Source organism: Danio rerio, chromosome 8, assembly GCF_049306965.1.
Source record: "Danio rerio strain Tuebingen ecotype United States chromosome 8, GRCz12tu, whole genome shotgun sequence".
Lineage (NCBI taxonomy): Eukaryota > Metazoa > Chordata > Actinopteri > Cypriniformes > Danionidae > Danio > Danio rerio.
The window spans coordinates 39,911,547-39,932,051 of record NC_133183.1 but is presented as its reverse complement, the minus strand read 5'-3'; the positions used below and the strand labels follow the sequence as shown (position 1 = coordinate 39,932,051).

General features: G+C 39.8%; 3 protein-coding genes and 1 long non-coding RNA gene across 7 annotated transcripts in view; 1 reads left to right on the top strand and 3 right to left on the bottom strand.

Moving 5' to 3' along the window:
- Positions 1-6,157, top strand: part of LOC141375859 (uncharacterized) — a 41,150-nt gene extending 34,993 nt beyond the window's left edge. Inside the window, exons 17-18 of the long non-coding RNA XR_012384662.1 lie at positions 5,445-5,506; positions 5,615-6,157. This is a non-coding gene — a long non-coding RNA (uncharacterized lncRNA). The remainder of the gene's footprint in view (positions 1-5,444; positions 5,507-5,614) is intronic.
- Positions 6,158-7,455: 1,298 nt separating this feature from the next.
- LOC141375858 (E3 ubiquitin-protein ligase RBBP6-like) lies at positions 7,456-12,396 on the bottom strand. 2 transcript variants are annotated; one of them, XM_073910846.1, is made up of 7 exons: positions 8,887-9,419; positions 8,597-8,693; positions 8,418-8,493; positions 8,190-8,278; positions 8,053-8,113; positions 7,811-7,950; positions 7,456-7,715 (listed from the first exon to the last, which is right to left on the bottom strand). In XM_073910846.1, the coding sequence occupies exons 1-7, from the start codon at positions 9,044-9,046 to the stop codon at positions 7,541-7,543; spliced, it is 798 nt and encodes a 265-aa protein (XP_073766947.1). In that variant the 5' UTR covers positions 9,047-9,419; the 3' UTR covers positions 7,456-7,540. The 2 variants fall into 2 exon arrangements, with proteins under 2 accessions (XP_073766947.1, XP_073766948.1); XM_073910847.1 differs by lacking the exon at positions 8,053-8,113 and having other exon boundaries at positions 8,887-12,396.
- On the bottom strand, positions 12,139-15,171 carry LOC141375857 (E3 ubiquitin-protein ligase RBBP6-like). Of its 2 annotated transcripts, XM_073910842.1 has the most exons (7): positions 13,568-15,171; positions 13,278-13,374; positions 13,099-13,174; positions 12,871-12,959; positions 12,734-12,794; positions 12,492-12,631; positions 12,139-12,396 (listed from the first exon to the last, which is right to left on the bottom strand). In XM_073910842.1, exons 1-7 carry the CDS (start codon positions 13,725-13,727, stop codon positions 12,222-12,224), a joined length of 798 nt encoding a protein of 265 aa, XP_073766943.1. In that variant the 5' UTR covers positions 13,728-15,171; the 3' UTR covers positions 12,139-12,221. The 2 variants fall into 2 exon arrangements, with proteins under 2 accessions (XP_073766943.1, XP_073766944.1); XM_073910843.1 differs by lacking the exon at positions 12,734-12,794.
- Positions 15,172-16,824: 1,653 nt separating this feature from the next.
- On the bottom strand, positions 16,825-19,212 carry LOC141374984 (E3 ubiquitin-protein ligase RBBP6-like). Of its 2 annotated transcripts, XM_073910844.1 has the most exons (7): positions 18,256-18,873; positions 17,966-18,062; positions 17,787-17,862; positions 17,559-17,647; positions 17,422-17,482; positions 17,180-17,319; positions 16,825-17,084 (listed from the first exon to the last, which is right to left on the bottom strand). In XM_073910844.1, the coding sequence occupies exons 1-7, from the start codon at positions 18,413-18,415 to the stop codon at positions 16,910-16,912; spliced, it is 798 nt and encodes a 265-aa protein (XP_073766945.1). In that variant the 5' UTR covers positions 18,416-18,873; the 3' UTR covers positions 16,825-16,909. The 2 variants fall into 2 exon arrangements, with proteins under 2 accessions (XP_073766945.1, XP_073766946.1); XM_073910845.1 differs by lacking the exon at positions 17,422-17,482 and having other exon boundaries at positions 18,256-19,212.
- Between the last annotated feature and the right edge of the window lie 1,293 nt (positions 19,213-20,505).

Here is a 20,505-nt window from a genome sequence, read left to right as displayed (position 1 = left end):
TTAACTATTACTATTGGTGTATATATTTTACAGCCAGTCTAGATCTCATTACGTCCTCTCCCGAGTATATAGCCGAAGTTTTTCTTAGTCGTTTACATTAAAGAATCTATTATTTACTTTTTCTCTCTGTATCGCGGCTGAGTGTGCGCTGTCAGCTGAATATAGGCTTAAATTAAATCTAAAAAGCAACTAGCCTGCGAGCTAATATTTGTTTTTGTTTTTTTTCGCATAACAGCCAATTTCAACCGCGAGGAGATACCAACAGCTTGATATGCAACATTTTCTAAAATGTTATTTAGCTTGGAATAAAAACAATTCACAAAAAATGATTTAGTGTGTGTGTTTTTTTAAGATTGGATTAGCCTATTTCACAGTGTGTAAACATTAGAAATAATAATTAGGCTAAAATACAGTAGATTACCCCTTCATTCAGATATATGTCGTTGTTTGGGAAACTCTCCCCTGGTCTAGAAGTTTCTCTTGCTTCTTATCTGCTCCACAAGCGCAGCACGCTTCTTCCTCTGGCTCTGCACCAGGGCTGGGTTTCCCAAACAACAACGTAACTCGCGGCAGAAATATCATAGTACAATGTGTCGTTTGGGAAAAGAACGATGTAGTGACGAGTGTGTCCCAAAACCTGTAGTTTCTCTGTCACAGATCTATTGTTTGACCCACATTAGTTATAACGTAAAATGCCCATAATGATGCTCTAAACGAGGTGGTAACAATTTCTTTAGAGAGAGAGAAAAAAAAAAAACATTATTTTATTTGCAAAGTATATTGTTTTACACAATCACACATTTAAAAAAAAAATCTATCATAGTTTTGGTGAAAACATGCACTTATATTCCATATTAATTGAAATATATATAACGGCACATATAAGACCTATATTTGTTTCCTTTACAAATATTATTAAGAATTTCATTTCTAATTTCATATATAAATCATTAATGGTTGTAGGCCTAATTTACAGTAGGCTATTTATTTAGAAATAGAAAAAACTTTTTAATATAATATTAATTATTATTATTATTATTAAAGTAGGATATTGCAAACAATATGCAAAATAAATGCAAACAATATTCCATGACTCCCAATATCAATTGCTACGAGCCTAATATAGAAATTTTAATTAACACGTAGTTCAGTCCATAAGTTGCTGTGAATAGAAACAGCCTATATAAGCCTACATTACCAGAAGTTGGCCTATAGGTAAAAGGTATATAACCGGGGATTTTGTGTCAACCTTGCTTGTGAAATATACTCAAGATATACCCCTGCCCTCATCTCAAACAAAATGTTTGGCTATTAATGAAGCAGCCTGTCTGAGGTGTTAATGGGGCATTGCGCTTTAACCGAAAACAACAACAACCCAAAAGCACTAAATTGGTTACAGGGGTTGCTTCAGAAAATTGCCTAATAATAATAGAAGTAGTAGTAATAATAATAATAATAATAATAACTACTGGCATGTTTATAACTAAAGTTGTTTTTACTTCGGTTGCACCACATGCTCTTAAGGCAAACCGTAGTTAGTAAGGTCATAAGCTCTCCGTAAAGTCATACATAGTTGCATTAAATCACCTAATATCAAATAAAAAGTGTTTCAATCGTTAAACTGATTTAGAATTCTGCAACTAATGCATCTACATATAACTGTTCTTTGAAAATTTGCTGTGAATGCACACAAATTACACAAAGTTATCAAAACATAAAACTTGATTTTTTAAATATTCTACACGTTAAAGAAAAAATAGCAGGGAGAAAAAACCCAGTCATAAAGAAATGTATGTTAACACAAAACATTTCTTGAAACAAAATTAAACTCTTCATTCACAAACCGAAAGAAATGCGAGATTTAGGAAGAAAATAAGGCTGTGAATAGAGGGAGATCATCGCAAGCTCCTCGATGTAAACTAATCTCACCGTCATCTCTTTTCTACCATTATACATGGGGGGAGGCTGCGGTAAATGTTTAGTTGGAACACAGCGTTAGGTTTAAACTGAGTGAAATGCTGCAACACAGAAATATTTAGTAGTGCGTACATTGTAAATTAGTGTCCCTTTAAGTCACAACTAGGCTTCATTTTAACTTACACACTGCTGGTGCAACTGGCCCCATGTAATCAAAAAAGGCTGCATATTAATAAGTGGGTCGCGGGTTATAATCTAAAAGCTATTGCCAGTCAAACACAGCACAGCCATTACAGCAAAATGGAGAGATTTAAATGTACATATTGCACATATGGAATTATCCACTCACTGCATGTCGTCTACCCTGATAAACATGCTAATTGTCTTATTATTATTAATATTATATTGTATGCACTTATGAAATTAAAGTTTATAGAGCCTGGTTTATACTTCTGCGTTATGATCGGCGTAACCCACGGCACATGCAAGCCGCGTAGCTGTTTATTTTACTTCTGCGCAATGTCTCTGTTGGTCTGCATTAACACTTTCAAAACGCTAGTTGGCAGTGAGGTGTTAATGTTCCTCTGTGTTGAGTTTCTTCGCTGTTGTTTTGTTTTTTCTAAACGCTTCCTGAACATGCAAGTGACTCAAACTCGCTCATTTTGAGGCTGGAACCGGCGGACGTGGAACAACTTTAACTATGAGATAAACACAAAACAAAACTTTCTATCCAGAGCTCCTTCATGGGACTCCACACGTGTAAACAATCGCTCTATTGGGCTCGCACCACTCGCACGGCTCTTGGTCCCGCCCCCAGACTTGTCAGCGCTGCCAAGCCGACCAATCACGACCATCAAACAAATCACGACCTTGCGCTCTGTGTCGTTGCGACTTGTAGTTACATTTTTTGAGAGGTGCACATCATCGACGCCGACGGCCAATAAACAATGCTTAAACATTAAAATGTGCTTTTAGAAACTTAAAATATTTATGTTTCTAATATTTAATTATACATTTGCTGTGTTTAATATAGGGGATAGAATAGCATACAGTATACAAAAAAAAAATTTTTTGTCCTTTATACCGAAATAGGCCGGCTATAAGAGGAGGCGCTCTATTAAACAAGCAGAAACAGCACAGACTGTTCACTCTGCATGCATGTGAAAGAAATGAACAGAGAAAAATAAACAGACAATAAATAATAGTCGACTCACCTTACGTGCCGATATGCCCATTTATTTAATTCATAACTGCCACTAATAGCTATGCAAAAGGGAACCTATTTTGAGTGTTTGGCATGTAGTGACAGATTTTCAAATATTTGTAACCTGGCCTATAATAAATAATAATAATTATTGATAAAGCAAGTTATACTGCTATCAGGTGATGTGTTTCATTGACTCGATAACCTTAATATTTTGTAGTGTGTGCTGTGACGCGATTTTCATTTCTTGCAATGTGCGCACGTTTAAGATTTGAGGTAATAACATCGCCATGATAGTCAAAGAAATGTAAACATTCTTTTTACCCCAACACAATTTAATAGGGCGCTATAAAGGCTAAACAACTTCATTCTTATATTTGTTTAATTTTTGCAGCCTGGGGCTATACTTCTCACCATCTATTGTATCTTTTCTAAAGCATACAGTATAGTGTAAAAGCATGTTTATTACTAAGAAAAAAGAAAATGTATTTTTTAATTGATCACATCACATAATCTACTGTAGGCTACATTACACATACAGTAAGGGCTGCTCTATTATGGGAAAAATCATAATCACGATTATTTTTGTCATAATTGCAAACAAGATTATTCAAAACGATTTTTCAGCTGAAGTCAAAATTATTAGCGCTCCTGTGAATTTTTTATTTATATTTTTTTAATAAATATTTCCAAAAGGATGTTTAACAAATTCAGGATTTTTTTACAGTATTTTCTATAATATTTTTTTTCTTCTGGAGGAAGTCTTATTTGTTTTATTTTGGCTAGAATAAAAGCAGGTTTAAATATTTTGAAACCTATTTTAAGGTCAATATTAATGACTTGCCCAATTATCCTAATTAAGCCTTTGAATTGTACTTTAATCTGAATGCTTGTACTTTGAAAAATATATAGTAAAGTATGTGCTGTCATCATAACAAAGATGAATGAAATCAGTTATAAAAAATTAGTTATTAAAACTATTATGTTTAGAAATGGGTTGAAAAAAAATCTTCTTTCCATTAAACAGAAATTGGTGGAAAATGGTTGCTAATAATTCAGGAGGGCTAATAATTCGGATTTCAACTGTATATATGCAGTTATTTTCCTCCCTGTAAATGAGCAAAGGGAAATATGTACAATAGAATAAAAATATGAAACAAACTGTGCTTTAAGCTTCTTATAAATGATCACTGAACACAGCATTTTGACACCTATTTGACCATTAAAACGCTCACAGTAAGATAACTTTAGATGTGTGTACTCTGCTCGTCTAGCCTAAGTGCACACACACAGCAGCATGTACAAATCAGATTATGAAAAATGATGAAGAGCATGCTTTTCCTTTTATCCTTTATTTTTAGTTTTTTTTTTTTTGTTTTTATTTACACATTTTTTTAAGTGGTGAGGACAATATTCACTGGTTCCCCCCTCCTGTATAATAATTAAATGTTACATTTTTAAGAACTTCACAAATAGCCTAAATAACACTTTTCAGTATCAGTGATAATATAAATAGTAACTAATAATAATAATGATAATAATAAAAAGAAGAACAAAAAATATTAGCCTATTGATAACAATATAAATGAGATGTTGAGGAAAAAACAGCGTAGGCTACTAACTCTCCACTGTTTTTGGTAAATTATTTGACAGAAAAGCTAACATGCTGACACATTGTCTGGATTAAGCAGACCTAGTTGGAGTCGCAATGTTTCCAGCAGCACTCAATACACGTTCAGACTTTCTATCGCAGTGCTTGTAGCGCAAATGCACAAATGCTTTTTCCTATGCTACATTTCTCGTCAATGTCTTCCATTTATCACTTTCTCTTTTGTATCTGGCCATTTTTAAATAGGGCTCTGCGATATCTGGCTGACAAAAAAATCAAAAAATAAATTTTAATTTTTATAATTTTATATATTTTTATTTTATTTTTTGTGCTCATAATATTGACCTTTGCAGTTTTTACCTTTTTATTATTCAGCTAAACTAAAAAACGGAAGACTTTCTCCAGTGGAAAAATATAATAGGGAATATTATGAAATTATTGATTGCCTTTTTTTAAAATTAAGAAAAGTCTTTACATGGAAAGGTCATATCACTTTCAATAGTCCACAATGATTCAAAGCAGCTACTGAAAGTTATACTCGCATATGTTGCTGTTAAATCATGTAGTTGTGTGATGTATAACCATGGTGTAAGTGCACACCTAAGGATTAACCTTTTTTCCAAGAAAGAGACTTTTAAACGATATTGATGAACAGTTGATATGATCTATTAAAAGTCAGTGATGCTAACAGTTAATCATCTTGTTTGCTTTCAGGCTCTAGCACTGGCAGAACAACCTACATGAGAAGACCATGGACAAAAGCAGACGTGAAGGCTGTAATGAGTTCAAAAGACTGATTATTATTATACACATTTTCATTTTTTTCCCTTGTCACAGAGTGACAATATTTAACCATTTTCAAACCCACTTCTGTTCCATGCCAGTGCTTCACAGTCCATCATCACTCTAGGGTAGTCTCTACATTGCTCTACAGTTTGCCTCTGCTTCTCAACCCATGTCTGCCACTACTCCACAGTCTGGTACTGCTCCACAGTCCAGGTCCACGTCTGCTTCATGAGCCTGGGCAATACCCATCACACAAAAATACATAACCCACAAATGCAGTCCCTCAGACTAAACATTTACAACAGTGTTGAGTAGCAAAAAGACATGTTTTTTGTTTTTTATTTACATGTTTGAAAATGGTCAAATATTGTCACTGTGACAAAAAAGTGAAAATGTGTATGATATTAATTAGTCACATTATAACACATTATATTACTGTCACATTACGAAATTTAGTTTTTAATCTGTTTTGTGTTCATATCATTCTGTATGTATCATTCAATTTGTGGAATCAAACTTTTATGTCTAGTTTTATCTTTTTTTCTTTTTATCTATCTTTTTATCTATTTTTATCCATCTATTTTTTGTTCTTGTCAGAGCGATAATAGTTGATGCATTTCATAATAAAATGTATATACATGTTTAGTTCCCCTGCTGTTTTCCTGGACTTCAAAAGTAAAATTAAAAAAGTTTATTTTTTTATTTCTGTCATTGAGTGGCAATGTTTTGTATTTGACAGTATTCTAGTGCACTACCATGTTGTGTTCTAGTATAAATATTTAAATTTGAAAAAGAATAATCTGTTGAACGACTTAATTAAATTTTAAAATACCATTAGTTTGTTTATAAGCTGTAATCATTCATTCATTCATTTTCTTTTCGGCTTAACCCCTTTATTTATCAGGGGTTTCCACAGTGAAATGAACCACCAACTTATCCAGAATATGTTTTACGTTGCGGTTGTTCTTCCAGCTGCAACCCATCACTGGAAAACATCCATACACACTCATACACACACACTACGGACAATTTAGTGTATTCAATCCCCTGTACCGCTTGTCTTTGGACTGTGGGGGAAACCGGAGCACCTGGAGGAAACCCACTCCAACACAGAGAACATGCAAACTCCACACAGAGTTCACAGAGGGGAACATTTGTGTTCTGGCAAAGTAAAAGAATAAAATAATGAATATGTTATCGTACAGTTGTGCTTCTGGTTGTTCATGGTTGAAGGTTCTTTGCCAATTATGTTCTTTTTTTATCTGAAGTTGCCTTTCAAAATATCTACTGTCCTATAAAATAAGAGCAAAGGCCCTTAAACAATTAACTCTTCATACTTTAATGTTAAAATGCTGTCTTTTTCAGGTTATTGTTCAACAGTACATTAAACAGATTGTTTAACTGATACAACACAATAAGCCTACAGAATTGTTAAATCAAAAGTGTATTTTAAGCAAAATAGTATTTTGTCATTTAAGAAGTGACAGGCAGAACCTTAGCAACTGAGATGGGTTTAGCAGGTGTCTAGCTGAGGAAAGCCAGAGTCTGTTCTGTTGTCACCCTTACTGCAATAGCAGAATAGTGTGATATGTAAAATGTGTTAATCAGTCCTTTTAAACCATGAAGGGGCTAGGTTTGTGTGTAACATGTAAACAGACCTTGTAAACCATGATTTTGTCTGTCCCCATAAGCCTGTGAAATGTCACATAGTTAATTTGAGTGTGTTGTGAAACTAAAATTGCTGTTTTTAAGCGTTGTTTGCCTTTTGTAGCTCAAATAAAAAATTTTGGCACAAGTTTTATGTTCGTAGGATGTTGGCAAAGGTATGTCCCCGTAAACCACCAAAAAGTCACATTGACCTCATAAACCATGTATGCCTGTATGTGTGTGTGTGTGTGTTGCACTGCTGGAGTGAAGGTTAACCAGTCCACACAGTTCATGCGGCTATAATCTTTATTATCTTTTATTAATAAACTATGTACAATATTTACACGTCGGCTCCAGGTCTCTTGGATGAAGGTCTCTCAGCGACGTGGTCTCTTCTGGTCGCCGCGCGTCTCTGGTGAAGATGGGGAGCGGGACCGTTTCCCTCCGGCGTCCCGGACCGAAGATGCCGCACCTGCTGAGGACGAGGAGGGCAAAGGCTCGGTCTGGCAGGAGAAGGACGGCCTCTTTCTCTTCTCAGCAGCATAGGCCTCACTGAACAGATCGAGCGCAAACACACACAAGCAGACATCATGTGAGATTTGGACAAACACTAGAACATGCGGCTATGCCAAGTACAGTTTACTCACGCGTCTATGATGGGAATGACGTATCGGCCGCTGCCGTCTATCATGACTCCCTTTCGGTCTGGGTCGTCCACCTCCAACAGGAAGCTGCGGGGAATCCCTGTGCTCTTCCGGATGCGCTTGTGCGGCGCGGAGCGGCTGCCCTGTGAATTGAGGAGTGACAGTCAAACTCTGAGCAAACAATCTGACTGATGAGGACAAGAGCTCAAGTTCACAGCAACCGTGAGCTTGGAAAACCCAGTTACCACATTAGTGGGGCAGTGCCTAATGTGGTGTCCCGGGATCCCAAGCAGCCTCATGGCCTCACTAGTGAACATCAGAACCATGAGAATCAGCTCAGACATCTCTCACAAAGCAAACCTGTCAGTGTCTGAACGCTCACCTGCTGGAGTAGTAGCACAGGCTGGACTGGTACATCACCGCTTTCAGCTTGTCCTCCTCTGACGCCTTTGCCTCAGCCAGATTCTCAGTCTGTTTCACAGGCATTTGCACATTTGAATCTTTTTCACCCTCAACCCTTCAAACAATCTCAAATCTCCCTAAGAAGCTGAGTGCGTGTGCGTATATTGTGTGCTTTACATTGCTATTGTGCTATTCATTTGTTCAATACCTTCAACAACTGCTCCAGTGAGAGGAGTGAAGGATCAGCTCTAGGTGAAGGTTCACGCCAGCGTCCAGCTTGATGTCTGCAAAACAAAGGAGCTTGTGTGACTAAAACACCAGGGACAGACCAGGAGTCTTCATATAACATCTAACAGAGGACGCGTGTGCTCATTTCACAGCACTTACCCAACAAATCTTCTGTTTGAGGACTTCAGTCCCGCCGCAGGGATCCGTCTGATGATGACCGACGTGTTTTTAGGGATGAGAGCATCATCTGTGTATTCTGACAGCAAAATAAAATCAGAATCAGCACATAATTATGGAGCACGGTATACTTTGAGAGCCATTAGCCTTTTAAAACAGCCAAAACATCCCTACATGTCAGCATCAGCACCACCTTACAGCTTCCAGAAGTGTCTGATGTAACGCATCTAATGTTAGCGTAGAACAGTTGAAGTGTCTTTTCCTCAACTCACCTTCATCAGTCTGGGCGTTGCTGATCTTCAGCTGGCAGAACTTCAGCCTCTTGCTCCTCATGATCTGCCGCTTCAGCTCCCCCGCGCTGATGTTGAGGCCTTCAAACTGGAGCGAGTCGTAGGTGAGTCGACTCTGGAACCTGTAGTGAACACAAGACATACTGAACACAAACACAAAGCACAGCGTAATAAAAAGGGTCAAACCTGAGTGATGGGAACAGCAGGCGATCAATCGACGTATCCAACGATCAATAATATCGATAATCTGGAAAAATTGTCACGGAGGACGCAGAGATCAGATGCCAATCGACACAGCGAGATTCAAACAACAGCCACAGGACGGTTGTCATGGATGCTGATGATGAACACGTGACGCATGCGCTGTACAACTTCCGGCAATATTATCATTATTAATTTTATTGATAGTAGTAGTAAAATCATTGCGATAAGTATAATAAAATAAACAGCAGAACAGTTGGCCATCTCTGAATAATACACAGCGACGTTTCCCTGCACGAACGATTCAGGCCTTCGCCAAGAAGACTCGGGTGAGTCGATGATTCAGGGATTGATTCAACTGTCCGTTCATCCTATTGGCTTCTTTGGCTGAATGAATCGTTCAATGCTTTACTCAAATAAAGCGGCCTCTTGCTGCCACCTATTGGGGGTTTGCTTTTTTGTTTTCAAAAGTACTTTGACACTTTTTTAAAGGCACCTTTAAGTTCATTTTTGCACAAAAGCTCGTCTCTGTGCGTTCCAAATGGTTTGAAATTTCCTTAGCACATGGTTTTCTTGATGCGTTTGAAATTTTCAATGTAAATCCACTCGTACTTGCATTTGATCTTTATTATGCCTTAAAATCAAAACTATACTAAAGGTGTCTTATCCAAATGCAGATTTTCATTCAAAACGTTATGACAGAACCATATTACTTTACAGTGGCCCATGGATATATATATATATATATATATATGTGTGTGTGTGTGTGTTGCTTGTTTCTTATTTACCCATGCAGTGACTTTTAGGCATAAATACTATGTAGGCTTGCTAAAGGGTTGCATGAGAAATGTCATCATCGTGAGAGCTTGACTTTTTTTTTGTCGCTGCCTTTAGTTGTGGTGAAATGAGATGCATCATGTCGTTTATCTGTTTGTGCAGTCTGTACCTTCATTTCTGAATCGTGTGGCATCGTACTTGAAGCCAAGTCATTTAGCCCAAGGCATAGTTGTCTTAGAATGAGTAGTTTGCTGATCAAATTCCACATTTTGATGAGGCAAAACACATCTTGGATGTTTTAATTACTATTTTAGGTGAAAAACAAAACAATGAGATTTGTGTAAAATCTAAAGTTAACCAAGTCCAGCCCGCCATCTTGTCCTGCCTCTCAGTTCTCTTAAGCCTTGGGCCGGCTCTGTGAAGTGGCCTCTTTTGGGCTCATCATTGAAGACCGGACGAGCTGCAACATTTCGTTCTGCCAGGTTCTGGGAGTAGATGAGCATGTCATCGCTCTAGACTATGGTCAACTTGTGAAGTTACTCATACACCTCCGCTCATGGCATATTACCATTAAAATGAAACTTTTCCAGCAGAATATGACGCTCTAAAAAAAAAAAACTCCATCGGCACTGGTAACTATGAAAAACACGACTGAGCACTAATGGTACACTCAACAATTTACACTGACATTTGAAGGATCACCTGACATTAAAGACTGACGTAAGAACGCTGGAGGAACATCAAATTTTAACACGGAAGAGTTTTTTTTGTCTCTCTCAAATTAAAGCAATATTTCTTAATCTTGTTGTTTTTTTTTTTTTTTTACTGTACAGTTGCCCCAGGTGTTTATCAGGTGTGATGCCTGCTCATCTGACCTTTGACCTCGGCACTCAACTGCTGCCAGTTTTCTTTCAATGCCATGAGATTTCTGAATTCTACATGCAGGAACCGATGCATTCCTTTTTTTTTTTTTAAACAAAACAGATATGGCAGACACGGCCAAACATTGAAACTTTGGAGGGCATTGAGGGGAAAAAAAAGCACAATATCATCAAGGGGAATAAAAGGTTTGATCAAAGCGTGCGTTTACACACGTTCATTTAAATATGGACAAAACCAACATTGGGTTAATTTTGTTATTAGATTTAAAATGCACGGACCCTATTTGACCCAGTGTTCATATATACATATGTTTTTATGAATGAATATTTTTGCATATAAAAGATAATAAAAGACTGACTAGACAGATTAGATAGTTTAATAGACAGATTGACACGTGTAGTCATTCGTTCCTGTGTATTTGATGACTAGCTTCCAGCAGTATCTGGCTGCAGACTTGCATGCAATCTGAGACACAAAGCACTCAGCGGAGCTAGTGAGGTCACTGTGAGAGGCGGGGTTAGGGGTGCACACTCACTGACAGCCTAGATTTAGCCTGGTTTTAACCAAGCCGTCTATTAGACTTTTAACCCTTATGTATTGTTCATATTGTTCAAGTGGCTGTTTTTTGCCCCCAATGACCTCCATTATAACTAAACTTGTTTTAATTGCAAAGCCATGACACCAGATAGTAACTCATTCTTTATTGTTGGTGGTTTCCCTGTTGGGATGAGATAAAATGAGTCATTTTTACTTTTGATGGTCAGTTGGCACCTTTAAACACCCCAAAAAAATGCTTGCTGGGATGGTACCAAGAGGCTGTGCTCACTTCTGGACAGAGGGGGTGTAGACTTGCAGCTAGTGCCGATAAGTGGTGCAGACGCTGAGGCTGTTCTGTATGCGAGTGTTGAGGTTTTGAAACATCAGCTGACAACGTGTAGGTAGAGAGTAGCAGGTTCTGGGAGTAGATGAGCTTGTCACCGGTGTAGACTTTGACCGACTTGTGAAGTTACTCACAAGACCTCCGCTTATGGGACATTACCATTCAAATGAAACGTTTCCAGCAGAATATGACGCTTCAAAAAACTCCATCGGCACTGGTAACTATGAAAAACACGACTGAGCACTAATAGTGTACTCAACACTTTACACTGACATTTGAAGGATCACCTGACATTAAAGACTGAAGTAAGAACGCTGAAAAAAACCCATCAGATTTTAGCCCAGAAGAGTTTCTCTTTTCCTAAATTAAAGCAAAACTTCATGATATTGTGTTTATGAATTCATTCGTGTGTGTGTGTGTGTGTGTGTGTGTGTGTGTGTGTATGTGTGTGTTGCACTGCTGGAGTGAAGGTTAACCAGTCCACACAGTTCATGCGGCTATAATCTTTATTATCTTTTATTAATAAACTATGTACAATATTTACACGTCGGCTCCAGGTCTCTTGGATGAAGGTCTCTCAGCGACGTGGTCTCTTCTGGTCGCCGCGCGTCTCTGGTGAAGATGGGGAGCGGGACCGTTTCCCTCCGGCGTCCCGGACCGAAGATGCCGCACCTGCTGAGGACGAGGAGGGCAAAGGCTCGGTCTGGCAGGAGAAGGACGGCCTCTTTCTCTTCTCAGCAGCATAGGCCTCACTGAACAGATCGAGCGCAAACACACACAAGCAGACATCATGTGAGATTTGGACAAACACTAGAACATGCGGCTATGCCAAGTACAGTTTACTCACGCGTCTATGATGGGAATGACGTATCGGCCGCTGCCGTCTATCATGACTCCCTTTCGGTCTGGGTCGTCCACCTCCAACAGGAAGCTGCGGGGAATCCCTGTGCTCTTCCGGATGCGCTTGTGCGGCGCGGAGCGGCTGCCCTGTGAATTGAGGAGTGACAGTCAAACTCTGAGCAAACAATCTGACTGATGAGGACAAGAGCTCAAGTTCACAGCAACCGTGAGCTTGGAAAACCCAGTTACCACATTAGTGGGGCAGTGCCTAATGTGGTGTCCCGGGATCCCAAGCAGCCTCATGGCCTCACTAGTGAACATCAGAACCATGAGAATCAGCTCAGACATCTCTCACAAAGCAAACCTGTCAGTGTCTGAACGCTCACCTGCTGGAGTAGTAGCACAGGCTGGACTGGTACATCACCGCTTTCAGCTTGTCCTCCTCTGACGCCTTTGCCTCAGCCAGATTCTCAGTCTGTTTCACAGGCATTTGCACATTTGAATCTTTTTCACCCTCAACCCTTCAAACAATCTCAAATCTCCCTAAGAAGCTGAGTGCGTGTGCGTATATTGTGTGCTTTACATTGCTATTGTGCTATTCATTTGTTCAATACCTTCAACAACTGCTCCAGTGAGAGGAGTGAAGGATCAGCTCTAGGTGAAGGTTCACGCCAGCGTCCAGCTTGATGTCTGCAAAACAAAGGAGCTTGTGTGACTAAAACACCAGGGACAGACCAGGAGTCTTCATATAACATCTAACAGAGGACGCGTGTGCTCATTTCACAGCACTTACCCAACAAATCTTCTGTTTGAGGACTTCAGTCCCGCCGCAGGGATCCGTCTGATGATGACCGACGTGTTTTTAGGGATGAGAGCATCATCTGTGTATTCTGACAGCAAAATAAAATCAGAATCAGCACATAATTATGGAGCACGGTATACTTTGAGAGCCATTAGCCTTTTAAAACAGCCAAAACATCCCTACATGTCAGCATCAGCACCACCTTACAGCTTCCAGAAGTGTCTGATGTAACGCATCTAATGTTAGCGTAGAACAGTTGAAGTGTCTTTTCCTCAACTCACCTTCATCAGTCTGGGCGTTGCTGATCTTCAGCTGGCAGAACTTCAGCCTCTTGCTCCTCATGATCTGCCGCTTCAGCTCCCCCGCGCTGATGTTGAGGCCTTCAAACTGGAGCGAGTCGTAGGTGAGTCGACTCTGGAACCTGTAGTGAACACAAGACATACTGAACACAAACACAAAGCACAGCGTAATAAAAAGGGTCAAACCTGAGTGATGGGAACAGCAGGCGATCAATCGACGTATCCAACGATCAATAATATCGATAATCTGGAAAAATTGTCACGGAGGACGCAGAGATCAGATGCCAATCGACACAGCGAGATTCAAACAACACCCACAGGACGGTTGTCATGGATGCTGATGATGAACACGTGACGCATGCGCTGTACAACTTCCGGCAATATTATCATTATTAATATTAATTTTATTGATAGTAGTAGTAAAATCATTGCGATAAGTATAATAAAATAAACAGCAGAACAGTTGGCCATCTCTGAATAATACACAGCGACGTTTCCCTGCACGAACGATTCAGGCCTTCGCCAAGAAGACTCGGGTGAGTCGATGATTCAGGGATTGATTCAACTGTCCGTTCATCCTATTGGCTTCTTTGGCTGAATGAATCGTTCAATGCTTTACTCAAATAAAGCGGCCTCTTGCTGCCACCTATTGGGGGTTTGCTTTTTTGTTTTCAAAAGTACTTTGACACTTTTTTAAAGGCACCTTTAAGTTCATTTTTGCACAAAAGCTCGTCTCTGTGCGTTCCAAATGGTTTGAAATTTCCTTAGCACATGGTTTTCTTGATGCGTTTGAAATTTTCAATGTAAATCCACTCGTACTTGCATTTGATCTTTATTATGCCTTAAAATCAAAACTATACTAAAGGTGTCTTATCCAAATGCAGATTTTCATTCAAAACGTTATGACAGAACCATATTACTTTACAGTGGCCCATGGATATATATATATATATATATATATATATGTGTGTGTGTGTGTTGCTTGTTTCTTATTTACCCATGCAGTGACTTTTAGGCATAAATACTATGTAGGCTTGCTAAAGGGTTGCATGAGAAATGTCATCATCGTGAGAGCTTGACTTTTTTTTTGTCGCTGCCTTTAGTTGTGGTGAAATGAGATGCATCATGTCGTTTATCTGTTTGTGCAGTCTGTACCTTCATTTCTGAATCGTGTGGCATCGTACTTGAAGCCAAGTCATTTAGCCCAAGGCATAGTTGTCTTAGAATGAGTAGTTTGCTGATCAAATTCCACATTTTGATGAGGCAAAACACATCTTGGATGTTTTAATTACTATTTTAGGTGAAAAACAAAACAATGAGATTTGTGTAAAATCTAAAGTTAACCAAGTCCAGCCCGCCATCTTGTCCTGCCTCTCAGTTCTCTTAAGCCTTGGGCCGGCTCTGTGAAGTGGCCTCTTTTGGGCTCATCATTGAAGACCGGACGAGCTGCAACATTTCGTTCTGCCAGGTTCTGGGAGTAGATGAGCATGTCATCGCTCTAGACTATGGTCAACTTGTGAAGTTACTCATACACCTCCGCTCATGGCATATTACCATTAAAATGAAACTTTTCCAGCAGAATATGACGCTCTAAAAAAAAAAAACTCCATCGGCACTGGTAACTATGAAAAACACGACTGAGCACTAATGGTACACTCAACAATTTACACTGACATTTGAAGGATCACCTGACATTAAAGACTGACGTAAGAACGCTGGAGGAACATCAAATTTTAACACGGAAGAGTTTTTTTTGTCTCTCTCAAATTAAAGCAATATTTCTTAATCTTGTTGTTTTTTTTTTTTTTTACTGTACAGTTGCCCCAGGTGTTTATCAGGTGTGATGCCTGCTCATCTGACCTTTGACCTCGGCACTCAACTGCTGCCAGTTTTCTTTCAATGCCATGAGATTTCTGAATTCTACATGCAGGAACCGATGCATTCCTTTTTTTTTTTTTAAACAAAACAGATATGGCAGACACGGCCAAACATTGAAACTTTGGAGGGCATTGAGGGGAAAAAAAAGCACAATATCATCAAGGGGAATAAAAGGTTTGATCAAAGCGTGCGTTTACACACGTTCATTTAAATATGGACAAAACCAACATTGGGTTAATTTTGTTATTAGATTTAAAATGCACGGACCCTATTTGACCCAGTGTTCATATATACATATGTTTTTATGAATGAATATTTTTGCATATAAAAGATAATAAAAGACTGACTAGACAGATTAGATAGTTTAATAGACAGATTGACACGTGTAGTCATTCGTTCCTGTGTATTTGATGACTAGCTTCCAGCAGTATCTGGCTGCAGACTTGCATGCAATCTGAGACACAAAGCACTCAGCGGAGCTAGTGAGGTCACTGTGAGAGGCGGGGTTAGGGGTGCACACTCACTGACAGCCTAGATTTAGCCTGGTTTTAACCAAGCCGTCTATTAGACTTTTAACCCTTATGTATTGTTCATATTGTTCAAGTGGCTGTTTTTTGCCCCCAATGACCTCCATTATAACTAAACTTGTTTTAATTGCAAAGCCATGACACCAGATAGTAACTCATTCTTTATTGTTGGTGGTTTCCCTGTTGGGATGAGATAAAATGAGTCATTTTTACTTTTGATGGTCAGTTGGCACCTTTAAACACCCCAAAAAAATGCTTGCTGGGATGGTACCAAGAGGCTGTGCTCACTTCTGGACAGAGGGGGTGTAGACTTGCAGCTAGTGCCGATAAGTGGTGCAGACGCTGAGGCTGTTCTGTATGCGAGTGTTGAGGTTTTGAAACATCAGCTGACAACGTGTAGGTAGAGAGTAGCAGGTTCTGGGAGTAGATGAGCTTGTCACCGGTGTAGACTTTGACCGACTTGTGAAGTTACTCACAAGACCTCCGCTTATGGGACATTACCATTCAAATGAAACGTTTCCAGCAGAATATGACGCTTCAAAAAACTCCATCGGCACTGGTAACTATGAAAAACACGACTGAGCACTAATAGTGTACTCAACACTTTACACTGACATTTGAAGGATCACCTGACATTAAAGACTGAAGTAAGAACGCTGAAAAAAACCCATCAGATTTTAGCCCAGAAGAGTTTCTCTTTTCCTAAATTAAAGCAAAACTTCATGATATTGTGTTTATGAATTCATTCGTGTGTGTGTGTGTGTGTGTGTGTGTGTGTGTGTGTATGTGTGTGTTGCACTGCTGGAGTGAAGGTTAACCAGTCCACACAGTTCATGCGGCTATAATCTTTATTATCTTTTATTAATAAACTATGTACAATATTTACACGTCGGCTCCAGGTCTCTTGGATGAAGGTCTCTCAGCGACGTGGTCTCTTCTGGTCGCCGCGCGTCTCTGGTGAAGATGGGGAGCGGGACCGTTTCCCTCCGGCGTCCCGGACCGAAGATGCCGCACCTGCTGAGGACGAGGAGGGCAAAGGCTCGGTCTGGCAGGAGAAGGACGGCCTCTTTCTCTTCTCAGCAGCATAGGCCTCACTGAACAGATCGAGCGCAAACACACACAAGCAGACATCATGTGAGATTTGGACAAACACTAGAACATGCGGCTATGCCAAGTACAGTTTACTCACGCGTCTATGATGGGAATGACGTATCGGCCGCTGCCGTCTATCATGACTCCCTTTCGGTCTGGGTCGTCCACCTCCAACAGGAAGCTGCGGGGAATCCCTGTGCTCTTCCGGATGCGCTTGTGCGGCGCGGAGCGGCTGCCCTGTGAATTGAGGAGTGACAGTCAAACTCTGAGCAAACAATCTGACTGATGAGGACAAGAGCTCAAGTTCACAGCAACCGTGAGCTTGGAAAACCCAGTTACCACATTAGTGGGGCAGTGCCTAATGTGGTGTCCCGGGATCCCAAGCAGCCTCATGGCCTCACTAGTGAACATCAGAACCATGAGAATCAGCTCAGACATCTCTCACAAAGCAAACCTGTCAGTGTCTGAACGCTCACCTGCTGGAGTAGTAGCACAGGCTGGACTGGTACATCACCGCTTTCAGCTTGTCCTCCTCTGACGCCTTTGCCTCAGCCAGATTCTCAGTCTGTTTCACAGGCATTTGCACATTTGAATCTTTTTCACCCTCAACCCTTCAAACAATCTCAAATCTCCCTAAGAAGCTGAGTGCGTGTGCGTATATTGTGTGCTTTACATTGCTATTGTGCTATTCATTTGTTCAATACCTTCAACAACTGCTCCAGTGAGAGGAGTGAAGGATCAGCTCTAGGTGAAGGTTCACGCCAGCGTCCAGCTTGATGTCTGCAAAACAAAGGAGCTTGTGTGACTAAAACACCAGGGACAGACCAGGAGTCTTCATATAACATCTAACAGAGGACGCGTGTGCTCATTTCACAGCACTCACCCAACAAATCTTCTGTTTGAGGACTTCAGTCCCGCCGCAGGGATCCGTCTGATGATGACCGACGTGTTTTTAGGGATGAGAGCATCATCTGTGTATTCTGACAGCAAAATAAAATCAGAATCAGCACATAATTATGGAGCACGGTATACTTTGAGAGCCATTAGCCTTTTAAAACAGCCAAAACATCCCTACATGTCAGCATCAGCACCACCTTACAGCTTCCAGAAGTGTCTGATGTAACGCATCTAATGTTAGCGTAGAACAGTTGAAGTGTCTTTTCCTCAACTCACCTTCATCAGTCTGGGCGTTGCTGATCTTCAGCTGGCAGAACTTCAGCCTCTTGCTCCTCATGATCTGCCGCTTCAGCTCCCCCGCGCTGATGTTGAGGCCTTCAAACTGGAGCGAGTCGTAGGTGAGTCGACTCTGGAACCTGTAGTGAACACAAGACATACTGAACACAAACACAAAGCACAGCGTAATAAAAAGGGTCAAACCTGAGTGATGGGAACAGCAGGCGATCAATCGACGTATCCAACGATCAATAATATCGATAATCTGGAAAAATTGTCACGGAGGACGCAGAGATCAGATGCCAATCGACACAGCGAGATTCAAACAACACCCACAGGACGGTTGTCATGGATGCTGATGATGAACACGTGACGCATGCGCTGTACAACTTCCGGCAATATTATCATTATTAATATTAATTTTATTGATAGTAGTAGTAAAATCATTGCGATAAGTATAATAAAATAAACAGCAGAACAGTTGGCCATCTCTGAATAATACACAGCGACGTTTCCCTGCACGAACGATTCAGGCCTTCGCCAAGAAGACTCGGGTGAGTCGATGATTCAGGGATTGATTCAACTGTCCGTTCATCCTATTGGCTTCTTTGGCTGAATGAATCGTTCAATGCTTTACTCAAATAAAGCGGCCTCTTGCTGCCACCTATTGGGGGTTTGCTTTTTTGTTTTCAAAAGTACTTTGACACTTTTTTAAAGGCACCTTTAAGTTCATTTTTGCACAAAAGCTCGTCTCTGTGCGTTCCAAATGGTTTGAAATTTCCTTAGCACATGGTTTTCTTGATGCGTTTGAAATTTTCAATGTAAATCCACTCGTACTTGCATTTGATCTTTATTATGCCTTAAAATCAAAACTATACTAAAGGTGTCTTATCCAAATGCAGATTTTCATTCAAAACGTTATGACAGAACCATATTACTTTACAGTGGCCCATGGATATATATATATATATATATATATATATATATATATATATATGTGTGTGTGTGTGTTGCTTGTTTCTTATTTACCCATGCAGTGACTTTTAGGCATAAATACTATGTAGGCTTGCTAAAGGGTTGCATGAGAAATGTCATCATCGTGAGAGCTTGACTTTTTTTTTGTCGCTGCCTTTAGTTGTGGTGAAATGAGATGCATCATGTCGTTTATCTGTTTGTGCAGTCTGTACCTTCATTTCTGAATCGTGTGGCATCGTACTTGAAGCCAAGTCATTTAGCCCAAGGCATAGTTGTCTTAGAATGAGTAGTTTGCTGATCAAATTCCACATTTTGATGAGGCAAAACACATCTTGGATGTTTTAATTACTATTTTAGGTGAAAAACAAAACAATGAGATTTGTGTAAAATCTAAAGTTAACCAAGTCCAGCCCGCCATCTTGTCCTGCCTCTCAGTTCTCTTAAGCCTTGGGCCGGCTCTGTGAAGTGGCCTCTTTTGGGCTCATCATTGAAGACCGGACGAGCTGCAACATTTCGTTCTGCCAGGTTCTGGGAGTAGATGAGCATGTCATCGCTCTAGACTATGGTCAACTTGTGAAGTTACTCATACACCTCCGCTCATGGCATATTACCATTAAAATGAAACTTTTCCAGCAGAATATGACGCTCTAAAAAAAAAAAACTCCATCGGCACTGGTAACTATGAAAAACACGACTGAGCACTAATGGTACACTCAACAATTTACACTGACATTTGAAGGATCACCTGACATTAAAGACTGACGTAAGAACGCTGGAGGAACATCAAATTTTAACACGGAAGAGTTTTTTTTGTCTCTCTCAAATTAAAGCAATATTTCTTAATCTTGTTGTTTTTTTTTTTTTTTTACTGTACAGTTGCCCCAGGTGTTTATCAGGTGTGATGCCTGCTCATCTGACCTTTGACCTCGGCACTCAACTGCTGCCAGTTTTCTTTCAATGCCATGAGATTTCTGAATTCTACATGCAGGAACCGATGCATTCCTTTTTTTTTTTTTAAACAAAACAGATATGGCAGACACGGCCAAACATTGAAACTTTGGAGGGCATTGAGGGGAAAAAAAAGCACAATATCATCAAGGGGAATAAAAGGTTTGATCAAAGCGTGCGTTTACACACGTTCATTTAAATATGGACAAAACCAACATTGGGTTAATTTTGTTATTAGATTTAAAATGCACGGACCCTATTTGACCCAGTGTTCATATATACATATGTTTTTATGAATGAATATTTTTGCATATAAAAGATAATAAA